At 37.0% G+C, this 12,365-nt stretch overlaps 1 protein-coding gene across 2 annotated transcripts in view; it reads right to left on the bottom strand.

Moving 5' to 3' along the window:
• LOC112995770 (mitogen-activated protein kinase kinase kinase 1) overlaps window positions 1-12,365 on the bottom strand; it is a 61,355-nt gene that overhangs the window by 22,113 nt on the left and 26,877 nt on the right. For both annotated transcript variants that reach the window (XM_026120964.2, XM_064500466.1), the window contains exons 2-3: window positions 3,325-3,475; window positions 525-731 (exon numbers count right to left, since the gene is read on the bottom strand). In XM_026120964.2, coding sequence (XP_025976749.2) covers window positions 525-731; window positions 3,325-3,468 — 351 coding nt within the window. In that variant the 5' untranslated portion in view covers window positions 3,469-3,475. The remainder of the gene's footprint in view (window positions 1-524; window positions 732-3,324; window positions 3,476-12,365) is intronic.

Below are 12,365 nucleotides of genomic sequence, written 5' to 3' on the forward strand. Positions count from 1 at the left end.
AGAAAACATTCTAATGATGCATATACCTAAAACTTCCCTAATACGTACATGAAGAGCAGCCCTGGAACAGAGAATCACAAATAGCATACTGGTAACTCTTTTCTTCAGAAATCTTAGTCCATTATCAACAAGCCATACCCCTAAGGAACATACTGACATTCAAGACTAAGGAAAAAAAGCAAACTCCTGGCATCTCTTTGTGCAATCAAGCTAACAGAACATAGGCATTTCCAAGACTGAGTATCTACATATCTTCATTTATTTCCTACAAAAAAACCTCAAGAAAATGACTGAATTAAAAAAAAAGGGGGGGGGGGGAATGATAAAGTTCCATGCATGAGAGAGAAATGTAATATGAGATATGCTGTGCAGACTTCATTCTCTTACGTGATACCATGTGACAAGCCCTTTACATAGGCATCCCGTCCTCTCCAGGAGGATTAAATATCAATATCCTGTCTTCTTTAGGCAAAGTATCACAGAATATAGCTAAATTAATAATCACACCATAATCTGCAACTTACAGGCACTGGAGATACCCTTTTTCTTCTGACACCTGGTGATTCAGATTTAACAGTCCTAGAGGATGACGAAGAGGAGCTACTAGGGGAAGGACTACGTCTTCCTTTCTGAGTAGGTGAAGAAGCCATGTTCTGTCCTTCAGCCTGAGATTCTAGAGATAGTTTGTTCATTTCAGATCCATCTGCTTTCACGGGGATAGGTTTCACCACCTTGCAGGAATTAAACCACGTGTATTAGAGTTACAAAAATAATCACTGTACATGAAAACAAAACAAATTCATCAGAACTTAGCCTGGTAGCATTATATTCACACATACCTAGTCTGCATATTCCTTAGGTTCCAATATAACAAGATAACCCCTGTTAGATGTTAAATCTATAAGCAATACAGAAAGGCAAGAACTTTCTTTCCTGTCTATTTGTGCCACTTGTTAGTTTGACTGATTTGACTCAAAGTGTTTCTCTAATTGTCATTCACAGTATCTCAAAGGACAGCAACTCTGCCAGTTGAGTAGCAGGGTTAAAAAGAGATGTTCTACTATAGGCACTGCCTGCCTATTATTTTTATTCCATATCTGTTACATATAGTATATATAAAGTCAAGAAATATTAGAATTACTACTTCCATAGCACAATATGACTGCTTATTGAAAAAAAAAATTGCTTTAAAACCTGGAAACAATACAACCAAATTAAGGTGGTGCTGCGCTCTATAAGAACTATGGCCAGTTTTTCTGCCTGCAATGCAACTAAAACAGCTATGCCACTTCTGGGATTTGAGTTAATTACTATGCACAGTGCTATTCTATCTGAATAGGCACAAGTACTCACTCAGAGCTAGCATGTACACTTCTAACATGGTGCTTTATTGCACCAACACTGAATTTAGTCACTGGGATATGGAATATTTCAACACAACTTTCAGGTGCTTGGACCTCAGAATACAAGTTATGCATTTACTTTAAGCATCTGAAGGCCTAAGTAACGCTTGAGAAGAATAAGGCCCTCAATAGATTTAAAAGCAATCACACCAGGCAGAGTGGATTTTAATTCTGCATTCCTCCATGATTTAGAGGCTTGACTCAAAGCTAGAAGGAAGCTTCAAGCAATGTAGGGGTAGACGTCTCCTAGAAGGTTGCAGAGATCTCTCCGAATGAGGCAAAAAATGGAAGGGACCCTCCCTGCTAATGCCACTAAGCAAACTGACTATGTGACAGCTCAGGGTTTGAGAAGGGGAGACATCCAGGTTCAATTCCTTTCTACCTCATGATTTGGACTTTAGCTACAAGACTAAATACTATTTTGGAACAGAAGCATTTAACTCATCCCACTAAAGCTATTCCGTTATCAAGATATGCACTCCAGTTTAAGCAGGTTATTCAGAAAAGAGAAAAATTAGGTGTTTGTGGCTTACCAGTAAGGGCACTGCCTGAGAAAGGGAAGACCTAAGTCTATATTCTTGATCCAGGCACTGTTTATTTTACTTTGGGAAGTCACCATATTGAATGCATACTCATTGCAAACTTGAACCTCAGCTTTTCAGAAGACTTTGCTATCTTTTTTTTTTTTTTTTTTTTTTTTTTTATTAATTGCCATCTGATTATGAAAGTGAACAGGCTAAAAAAGTAAGAAAAACAATGCAGATATTTTTCCTTCCTACCAATTACTGTAATGCTTTTCATTTCCCGAAAGGTCAGAAGGCAAATGTATGTGCCTATGGAAAAGTTACTGTTACCAATTGCTAGTACTTGAAAAAGAATGTGAAGTGGTAGTAATTAAGCATTGGGAGCACAGAAAATTATACTAAACCCCCAGAAACCTCAAGGAAAGTGGTTGAGCAGGGAGCTACAGCTTCAAGCTATGCAGTAACCAAGACCCATTAAAAAAAAATTTAAACTATTTTGTCTAATACGAGCTTTAAGGCACTTCCAATATTCTCACGACAGAAGCTTCTTAACAATAGAGCCTTCTTTTCCACTTGTGTTCTAAAAATGCTGATCCCCAACACTTGATCAGATCTTAACTTTACATTAGCACTTCCAACATGTGTTACATGGAGTCATAAGGCAGATATACTGACATGAAACTAATTATTCAGTATAACCCTGGCTAACTAATAATACATTAATATTACAAAATTAACTGTGTTTAATTAAGTTTTGGGTTCAATCTGTCTGCAGTTTCTTAAAATGACTTCTGAATCGTTTATACAAAAGCATTACCCAAAAAGGCAAATAGAAACACTGGCATCTGAAGTTTAGCAGAGTTGAGAATTATGTGAAGCAGTTACTCAGATTTACTTTTTTCCCCGGTTCCAGGAAGCTCACAGTTTGTTTTTTCCTCTAGCAAAACTTCCACACTATATACACACACACATACTATGACATGTGGAAAAATTTAATTGAACATTTTCAAACTCAGAAAATATGAAGTCATTATACCCTTAAAAATGCAGGCAGAACAAATCACTCCAGTGCAGTTTTGCATTCACTGTAAGTCAAGATTTTACCTAAAGAACAGTTCCTTTGGTTGCTGACGTTAGAGGGCAGTGTTGATACAGCAATGTTTTATATTAAGCACAGCTACTGGCTTTTTTCCCCTCAGTAAAACTTAATACATGTGTACATTTCAGAAAGCTGCCCACAATTTCCTGTTAAACATCTTATTAAAGTGAACAAAAGGATCCCAAACAAGAGTCCATGAATTGCTTAGATAACGAAGTTCCTAAAAGAATGGCTGCAACTTTCAGTGACTTTGATTTGTAATAATTACAGATATTGCCCTTCCTTGAATGCCACTTACCACAGGGCCTCTCCTGCTTCTTCTTTCCAGCCATTCATGCTTCCAGGCTGGCATACACGTTGCCTTAAGTTTCTCCCTGATCATGCGCTCTTCTGGGCGGTCATCCATTTTCTGCAACCCCCTGAGGGTTTCTTTATTCTCCATGTCACGGCTACATGAAAGAAAAAAATTCATAATCATAAATACAGTTATTTTTAGTTAAAGCATAATACCACAGCATTCTTGAATCTTGCGCCATTCTGCCCTCCCTCTCCTTGCAATGTAATTACTAAAACACTAATTCCAACTGGCTACGGCAAACCTGTTAAGTATTACTGTGATGAATGTGCTATTTTGCACTTTGGAGCTCACATGTTTAGAGGCATACTTCTTTAAAATGTGCCTACTGCTTGGAATATTGGACACCCAATAAGAAGGAAGGTCTTGGCAAATATTTAATCAATATAAAAATTACCCCAAATATCATTCCCCAAATGTTTCACAAGTGTTGTGATTATTCATGCATTTACTGGCAATTCAAGACTTGCAATCTCATATTTTAGAACAACTTACATAATGCATATAAATTAATGCTAAGCTTCCATCTTCATAGGATGCACATGCATGCAATTATGTAGTGCTTCTTCCCACACATGAACTCCTCCTCAGAAAAGAGGAACCTTGTAAACTATTACAAAGTATGTTTAAACTAGAAGTCATGAAAGTAAGGCTAGTGTCCTTGAGAGCTGCTTTCTGAACGACTGATGACTCGAATGCACTTTTAGTCAGCTATAGCTATAGCAAAATTCACAGCAAGTTCATATCTGTAAAATGAAAGTGTAATCCATCTGGCTCATAATTTTTTAACCTACCGCAAAGTAGTTGCCTGTGATTACTGGCAACAACAACAAAATCCCCAAAATACTCTCAGACATTGAACAACAACTGTGAACAGTCTGGAAGATTTCCTGATTCTGTTGAGCTATCTGCTAAATCACCAAGAAAACCGCACTCTTAAACAGCAGCACTTGATCCCCTGCCATCTTCTAGAAGTTTGCTGTCTTTTAAAAGAAGCAAGCTTTATTAAGCCAGCTCTCAAAGCTAAATTAATTTTAAAAATAAATAAAATTGCAAGTCAGAGTGAAAGATAAGGATATACAGTAATTTAGGCCATGACAGGCATGACCTCTAACATATGAATAACATTCCCTGCAATAAAAAGATATTAAAATGCCTATCTTCATCAGCAATGTTTTAACAAGGTTCACTTATTACAGTTCTTTAATTAGAAGAATGAGAAGTTTTCATTGGTCAGAAAGTATATTCATGTTATTTTTTTCTCTCATTGTAGAGACAAAGGAAACAAAGTATTCTGAGACAGGAAATAACTTTTCCTGTGCAGTGCCGAAATGTAATAAGCTGATGGACACTAAACAAAATACTTTTTTTCTTTCAAGCAACATCTAAATATATTGTTAACAAATTGTTAACAAGTCTGATTTTAGACACTCAGAATGGTGTCTAAGGATTAAATACTTTCAGAAGATTGTAAATAGAAAAAAAACTATCCACTTAAATAAGCATTTTTTTCCAGAGGTTAAGTGGTAATGCTGGTTTACTTTTGAAACTTATATTAATGATATTCAAAAAATGGAACAAAAATGATAATTTAATTTTGTACTATTGCTTCCTAGAAATAAAGACATAAAAATTTATAAAGTGAAGGGCATTTCAGCAGGAGGAAGACCAAATTGAGAATATGCCCAAAACCTTAAAATGTGGAAAACAGCACTGTCTAAAGTCTTCTACAAAGTCTTATAAATTTTTTATTATTTTTTTCCTCTTCTTCCTCTTTGCCTGCATAAGAACTGCAGGTACAGAACAGTATACCTCCAAAATATAGGTGCAAGTATAAATAAAAAGTTAGTCTCATTTTTATATTAAAATTAACTCCATGACATGAACCATTTCAGTTGTATGAATACTTTGTATACAAGACAGAAAGCACTATCCCAGCAGGGAAAGAATAGCACAGTATTTCATTTGTTCATATAACCATGATTAACTTCCCAACTGATATAAAAAAAGTCTTTTAGAGGCCCTTGGACTTGAATTCATGAACAATGTAACACAACAGAAAAGGCTTCACAATCTGTACTTGTTCTCTAAAAAGCAGAAGCAACTATCTTCCTCTCTCATGTGATAGTTAAACCGATCTACTCTTGCCTGCACAAAGAACTCTTGTGTTTTTCTGCCATGCAGGTGGGAAAGACCAACAGAGTTTGAAAGCTTTTGCCTAGTAAACTAAGATTTTTTTTTTGCTATTGAATTTAAGTATTGTGCACTTTCTTATAAAAGAGTTTCTGAAAAGGGTTCAAGAAAATTTCATATTACCTCAAGCTTGGGTAAAAATGATAATTTATTAATATTCCTATATTGTTAGGTCTGTGGAAAAAACTTTTTCCCATGAATGCATAAAATCCTCCTGCATACTGCAAGTCATTTCATAAAACTGAGTTTGTTCACATTTTATGGCTTGAACCTGCAGTTTTTATCTAAAGCAAAACCCTCAACTACTCCTATCAATTTAAATTTCGCCTCGATGACATTTGCTGGATTGCTAGTCCCCACATCACTGCACTTCAGCACCAAGAAAAAAACAATAAAAATCCCACAGTGCACTTCACCAAGGACTTGACCTTGCAAGATAGAGAGCATCCTGACTTTGACATAGCAAAAACTACCCACGAGTCAAGTTAAGCATGTGCTTAAGTGACTGCCAGGTGCTGGGGGTACTTGATCTGAAGGGCAGTAACAGGACTAAGCAGCAGGCAAAAAAACCTAAACCAAAACCAACAGCTCTTCTTCCCCCTCCCAAACAAGAACTCCGAGAAGATGCTAGCTTGGCGTAAGGAACCTGGTATTTCTCCACATCCCACCCTTCTGCTTAAGCAGGGAGCAAGGATTTTGCTTGTGTTTCAGCTTTTCATGACTTGAAACAAAGGATACAAGAGGTTTTTTTCAGATACATTTTAACTTTTAAAGATTCTTTCCCTCAAAACAATGGTAGCATTAAGCATCTTTTACATTCTTTTAATTACTATACATCAGTTTTAATCCAACAGATGCCAGTTCCTATATAATTAATCTAGAAATGCCAGGGAAACTGGAGCTGAATTGGAATTCTAAAGTACTGAGCCCCTGCATTTAGGGCAGTAAGGGAGCTGCACAGCAAAGCTAGCAGTGTGGTAACTACTGTTTTTTAAATAAATAAGCCCAACTGTCTGCATTAATATTTGCATTATTCACTTTGAACTATTTGCTTCATGAACTAGAAAACTACATATAGTAAGATTAGTGCACTGCATGGAAACAGTCTAATGCAACATCTTGTGCAAGACAGGCAGCAAAATTTAGCCCTCCCCCCCCCATCTTAATTTTGAAGACTCACAAATAGTAATTGAACAGTTAGATTATTAACAACTGGTTCTCTATAGATCAATGATTCAGTATTTTAACATGAGGTATGGAATACATACGCTATTTAGCAAGCCATTGTGAAAGACAAGAAAGTTTTACTTTTGAAAGACAAGCAAGCCTTTTGAAAGGCTCAGTAAGTTTAATGCTAATTTTCTGGAAGTATTTTTCTTGAAAAGGTAAGTAACAGTCTAAAAAGGTGAACGGCAGCTCCAATCCATTTTCCTGTGATTCTTAACATTTAGAAACTGTTAGTTACATGCCTTGGCTTCTCTGCTATCTTATTTGGACAAAAAACTTTTATCCATTATCCACACTGGACCAAATTTTCTTACTGGCTGTGAGAAAACAGGAAAAAGGTCTGGCAAGTTCTGAAATAGGAAAGAGCCAATTCGCCAGTAAGAGGGAAGAAGCTCTGCCTTCCATATCCACAAATATCTGATTGTAGGGAGGAAAATAATAATTAGCTGTTGTTATAGTAATTTTTTACATTTGTCTGAAACACATTAGCAAGAGCAACTTGCAAGACCTGTGGTGGTCAAACCACAGCCATAGTAAACACGCATGAACAAAAGGGGTCGCACAGCAGCTCTACCAGGGAACAGCGTGTTTAACAATAGGATGTGAGGAAAAACGCACAAGATCAGAGGGAAAGACAGAGATCAAGGCTGAAACATTATCAGAGAAATTGCATACTCTGCTCAGTGCAAATGCCAGATACAGTGACAGTCAACGCTGCGGATGCACAGAGCTCACCTTGGGAACAGTAAGCAAGAATTAAGAACATGGGTGCCCAGCTTTATGCAGCCCAACCCTCAGCAGGTCGTGAGTGCGCTGAGCTCATTCAGCTGGCCTGCAGGTGTATGGTAGGACAAGACTACAGAACAGGGAAGAGGGATTAAAAAGATAACCAATCCCTGAATTGAGAAGGTGTGCTATTAATGTTTTAGATCAACTTCTGGCCACTAACATTTCCAATAGTGCTCCAAATTTTTCATCTGAAGTTTTTAAAAAAAAAAAAAAAAATTAACTGATATCAAGGTTTCGGTAAGGCATGGTCTTTCTGCCAGTCTACAGTTCTTTTTCCTCCTGCTCCACTACTGCTGGCTTTATCAGAGAATGCTGCACCTACCAGGTAATCACTTGTGCCCATACTGAGAAACCAAAACATGAAGTATGGCACACTCCATGAAAATGAAAATCTTCACAGGGAACTTCCTCAGCTTGATACTAGATGGCAGCAACTGCTACTTAATAAGGAGAGTATTTAAGACATTACTTTATAGAGACTAATGGATCTGGCTTCTTAAAACAGTTAAGGAGAGTTTAACCAAATGTTAAATAAAAGTGTGAAACTAAGTTCTACTGTTCTTCTGTTAGACTAGCTGACAAAAAAAGAAAAATTCATATTTATTTTTTTCTAGCTGCCTCAGCTTCTGCAACAGCTGTTCCATCACCTTTCCTTAAGAAGGTAGATTCTTCATTTGGTCAAACAACTGTCCACTGAAGCTCACAAGGGGTGTGCACCAAATGTCACTCTACATCTGTTTGTGCTTCACTCTCGTTAAAAAGATTACCACTTCTTACTTACAGTGTCATTTAGATTAGCCACTAAAACATTCTGCATTATAAACTCCTTTCAATTTACATCGAGCAAATAACTTACATAATATTTTCTATGTATATTTTGAAATGTGTATTTACAAACTATAAGTACACATTAGTTTGCAGAAAATGAATAAATCATGTCTGGAAGAAAGGAAACAGACAGAACTTAACACCAGGTAGGTTTCCATGGGGCTTCCTGCTGAAAAATAGGATCAGGTGATAGACAGTGTATCTTTACATCAAAATAGTTTTTAGGAGCCAGAGTGTATCCTATTTCTTCCAGCATCTTCCTGTAAAAGGGAAACAAGCCTGTAGAGAACATGAAAATATGGAAGAAATAGTAACTTTGTTACTTGGCCCTAAACCCAACCTTATTCAAAACCTACACCTCCAGTAGTTTGGCAACATTCATTACTTGCTGGAATGTTTCTTCTCTCAGTTTGAGACTTCCCTTGTCTTCTCTCTCTATAGCCATCTGCCCTCAAAGAGCACTGCAGTCGAGCACACCTCTGCAAGTCTGGCACGGCAGAAGGTGCGTTGTCAGAGAACATCTCACTGATAAGGGGACAACACTCACAACAGAAGCACTAACTCCACCAACTGAGTCACTGTTAACTGTGGTTAACAAGAATCATTCACACAGTGATGAAGGCAAGACTCGGATCTTCAAAGCTGGATGTCTAAAGTTAAAGATATATAAGCTGCCTGAATTTCCCAGTTAGAAAGCAATAGTTTCTTCGCTCTTATGAGATCAAATCGATTTACTTGAAGTATTTAAAGAACAGGTTGGACTGCTTGCTCTGAACCCATGTAGTCATGCTTTATTTGAGAACTATTCAGTACACACTGAAAATGAGTCCTCCTACATAACAAGCCAACAAATACTGGCCTCTATTTACACTAGATATTTACAACGAAGCTAATGAAATGGGCTTCAGCATGCTTCTTACAAAAGCTAACTGAAGCAAATATTACAACAGATCCTAGCCATGTCTAATCCCTCTTGTTAAATCTCCAGTACTAACTCAGATGCATCAAGGTATACACACACTACAGTATTTTCAAAACCTACAGATAGCTGCTCAATCACATGGTATCTCAAACTCTTTGCTTTCAGAGCAGTAAGTTTGGAAAGCGTCTGAGACTTTCTCTCTATAGAATTTATATTAAAAACTTATTCCTTTATAGAGCAGAATTTCTAGAAATTAGTCTCACAGAAAGTACATAAATCATTTATATCAATGCATGGAGACCTGCAGCCACTAGTAACTGTATAACAGTTCTTTTTGTAATACTATTTAATTGTACTAATATCATATCTAAATTATGATAATACAGTTTGCACAAAGCTTTAGTAAGATTACTGTATGGCAAACTTCAGATACCCAGAGAACAGAATCCAGTATGCCCAGTTCATGCTGGGGCCACTGAAGTGAACACCCTGGCCCTGCCCCCATCCCTGTCTCTCACACTACCATGAATTACTTTGAGAACTGCAGTAGTGTCATTAAAAAGAAAGGATTGCAATATGAATGTTCACTGACAGTGAGCAACACAGTTAGTTCATCTGCACACCATTAGAAGGATCACAAGCGTTAAGTATGATGAAGCGATTTTCTTCACCAGGTTGATCTGCCAGAGCCCTCCTGTATCTCTTCTGAAGTATAGGACCAAGTTTCCATCTGGCCGTATCTCATCTACTCAACTCCCTGCACTTACAACAGCATCGAATTCTTTGAATGTGGTGCACAGTTTAATCTCTTAAGCGCCAAACTGAATTTCACATTCAGATTCTTGAAGTCTGTCAAACCTAAAACCAGGAGAATTGGGTGAAATGTAATCAGTTAACATTTAGAAGTGGTCAGGTCTGAACTGGTAACACAATGGTCCTTGCTGATATGAAGACCTATGAAGCCATTAACAGAAAATTGGGATAAAAGTATGATAAAATTCAAAATATAGATGAAACAGCTCTCAATGCAGATTTATATGTCTGTATACTGACTATATGATAAAAACTGTATTACTTTCAAAGTAGGCCAGAAACTAACTCAAAGAGGAAATTGTTTCGGGCATGTTGGATGACTGTCAAGACAGAATGAAACATCTCCACACAACACACAGAATAAAGGGTTTCTTGGACAATTTAACTTTGCTATCCCCAGAAGGGAAGAACAGACATTTTATATAAAACATTGATAGTTTGGATCAACTTAAGACAATAGGGATAAGCAGATAAAACCATATAATATATTCCTATCTCCAAATAGAATGGATGGAGTGATAGCATACAAACAACCTGAACATGAAGAGTTAGGCAGATTTTCAAAAGCTACAGCATACTAAATCACTGTTGGATGAATTATAAACAAAGGGAATTTAGACCATTCTGGCACTGTTCAAAACAGCAGAATTATCAGCAGAAATCAAGTGTTTAAAGACTGCCACTGGAATGAGAATTTTAAGTTCTCTCAGAAAGAGACACTCAAAAATAAACCACAAAGCAAATATAAAAAAAGCGTATAAAAATTTCTAGCAAAGAAACATAATACAGCATAAGAAATTTAAGTCTTAATGATTCTTTAGACAGTAAATGGCAGAAAGGGAAATGAAAAACCAGACTTACTCTTTTCAAAACAAAGAGTAATTCTTTAAACTATTTGAAGCAAAATTCAAAGTTACAAAAAAAAAATAATAATAATAATAATAATCTGACCTTACAGAAGGAGACCAGAGACCTAGAAGGACAATTTTTTTTTAAAAAAGAATCATTTGAATGCCAAGTTTCACTGCTAGAAATCAGATTTCTCCCCAGGGTTCCACTTGTTTCATAATGTATACTGCTGACAATTGCAACAAATTATTACTCTCATGTAGTGGTTGTATTGAGGTAGCATTCAGGAGCTCACTTGGTCATGAACTAGGACCCCACTGTGCTAATCATCCTCATTTATTTATTTTTTTTTATTTATACAGCTTCTCTGGGTTTGGTTTTATTATTGGGTATTCTGCTTTTTAAGCTAATGTCCCATTTGACAACTATGTGGGCAAGCTACGTGAAAAGGGAGGAAACGCCAATCTGAGTTATATTCAGAATGAATATCATTAATTTGATTTATTATTGAAATCCTTTATCATAACAAGTTACATTAAGTAAGCAGTACACCTTGCTGTGAGATGTCTGCACTATCCACTGACACTGTAAACATCAGAGATCTCAAAACGTCCTTGTCCTGCAAAGACTCATGCATATACTGAACTTTGGTGCCATGAGCCAAAGGGGACTAAACAGTTCCACATGTATTTCTGGATCAGGCATAAAAAGCTTTCCTGGGGTCCAGAAATAAAGCCAAAAGTTCCTTGTAAGCTTATTCAGAGTAACTGCAAGCTGTAGAAACACTGCCCTTTAGCAACATATTGGATCCCTTCATGAACTTATGATAGAAAACTGTAGCCAGGATATTTCTTATCAGAAGAAAGTCATGGATAAATTAGGTTCTTGCCATGAAGGCCCAGAGTTAGGATCTTCAATCCCCAAACTCTTGTGCGTGCACCACCCCCGTGCCCTGTGCTGCACAGCCTCCCCGTGGAGCAAGCAGGAGCACGTTAGCGATGCCTGTCCACTCGTCTAGACACGGGCCAAGCACACAGTAACTACACCCACTCTAACAATGGCAGCTACTCTTAAAAGTGTTTATTATTGTAAGATAACAGCAAGCTAGCATGACATGAAGAGAAAATGGCAGGAAAAGGCATTCAAAACCTTTGCTAGCACATGGCTGAAAATGGTTATTGGTTCAGTAACTCCTAATGCAGTTTTTTTTTTTTTAATCCAGCCTGCAGAGACAATAATGCAGGAATCTTAGCTGCTGAAAAGGAGAATATTTAGCGAAGTAACCTTAAAAACACACACCAATGTAGCTGGTAAACAATAAAAATCCAATAACAACCAAATCAGCCTGTGATAACAAAGCAAG

The sequence above is a fragment of the Dromaius novaehollandiae genome, chromosome W, assembly GCF_036370855.1.
Source record: "Dromaius novaehollandiae isolate bDroNov1 chromosome W, bDroNov1.hap1, whole genome shotgun sequence".
In the NCBI taxonomy this organism is placed as follows: Eukaryota; Metazoa; Chordata; class Aves; order Casuariiformes; family Dromaiidae; genus Dromaius; species Dromaius novaehollandiae.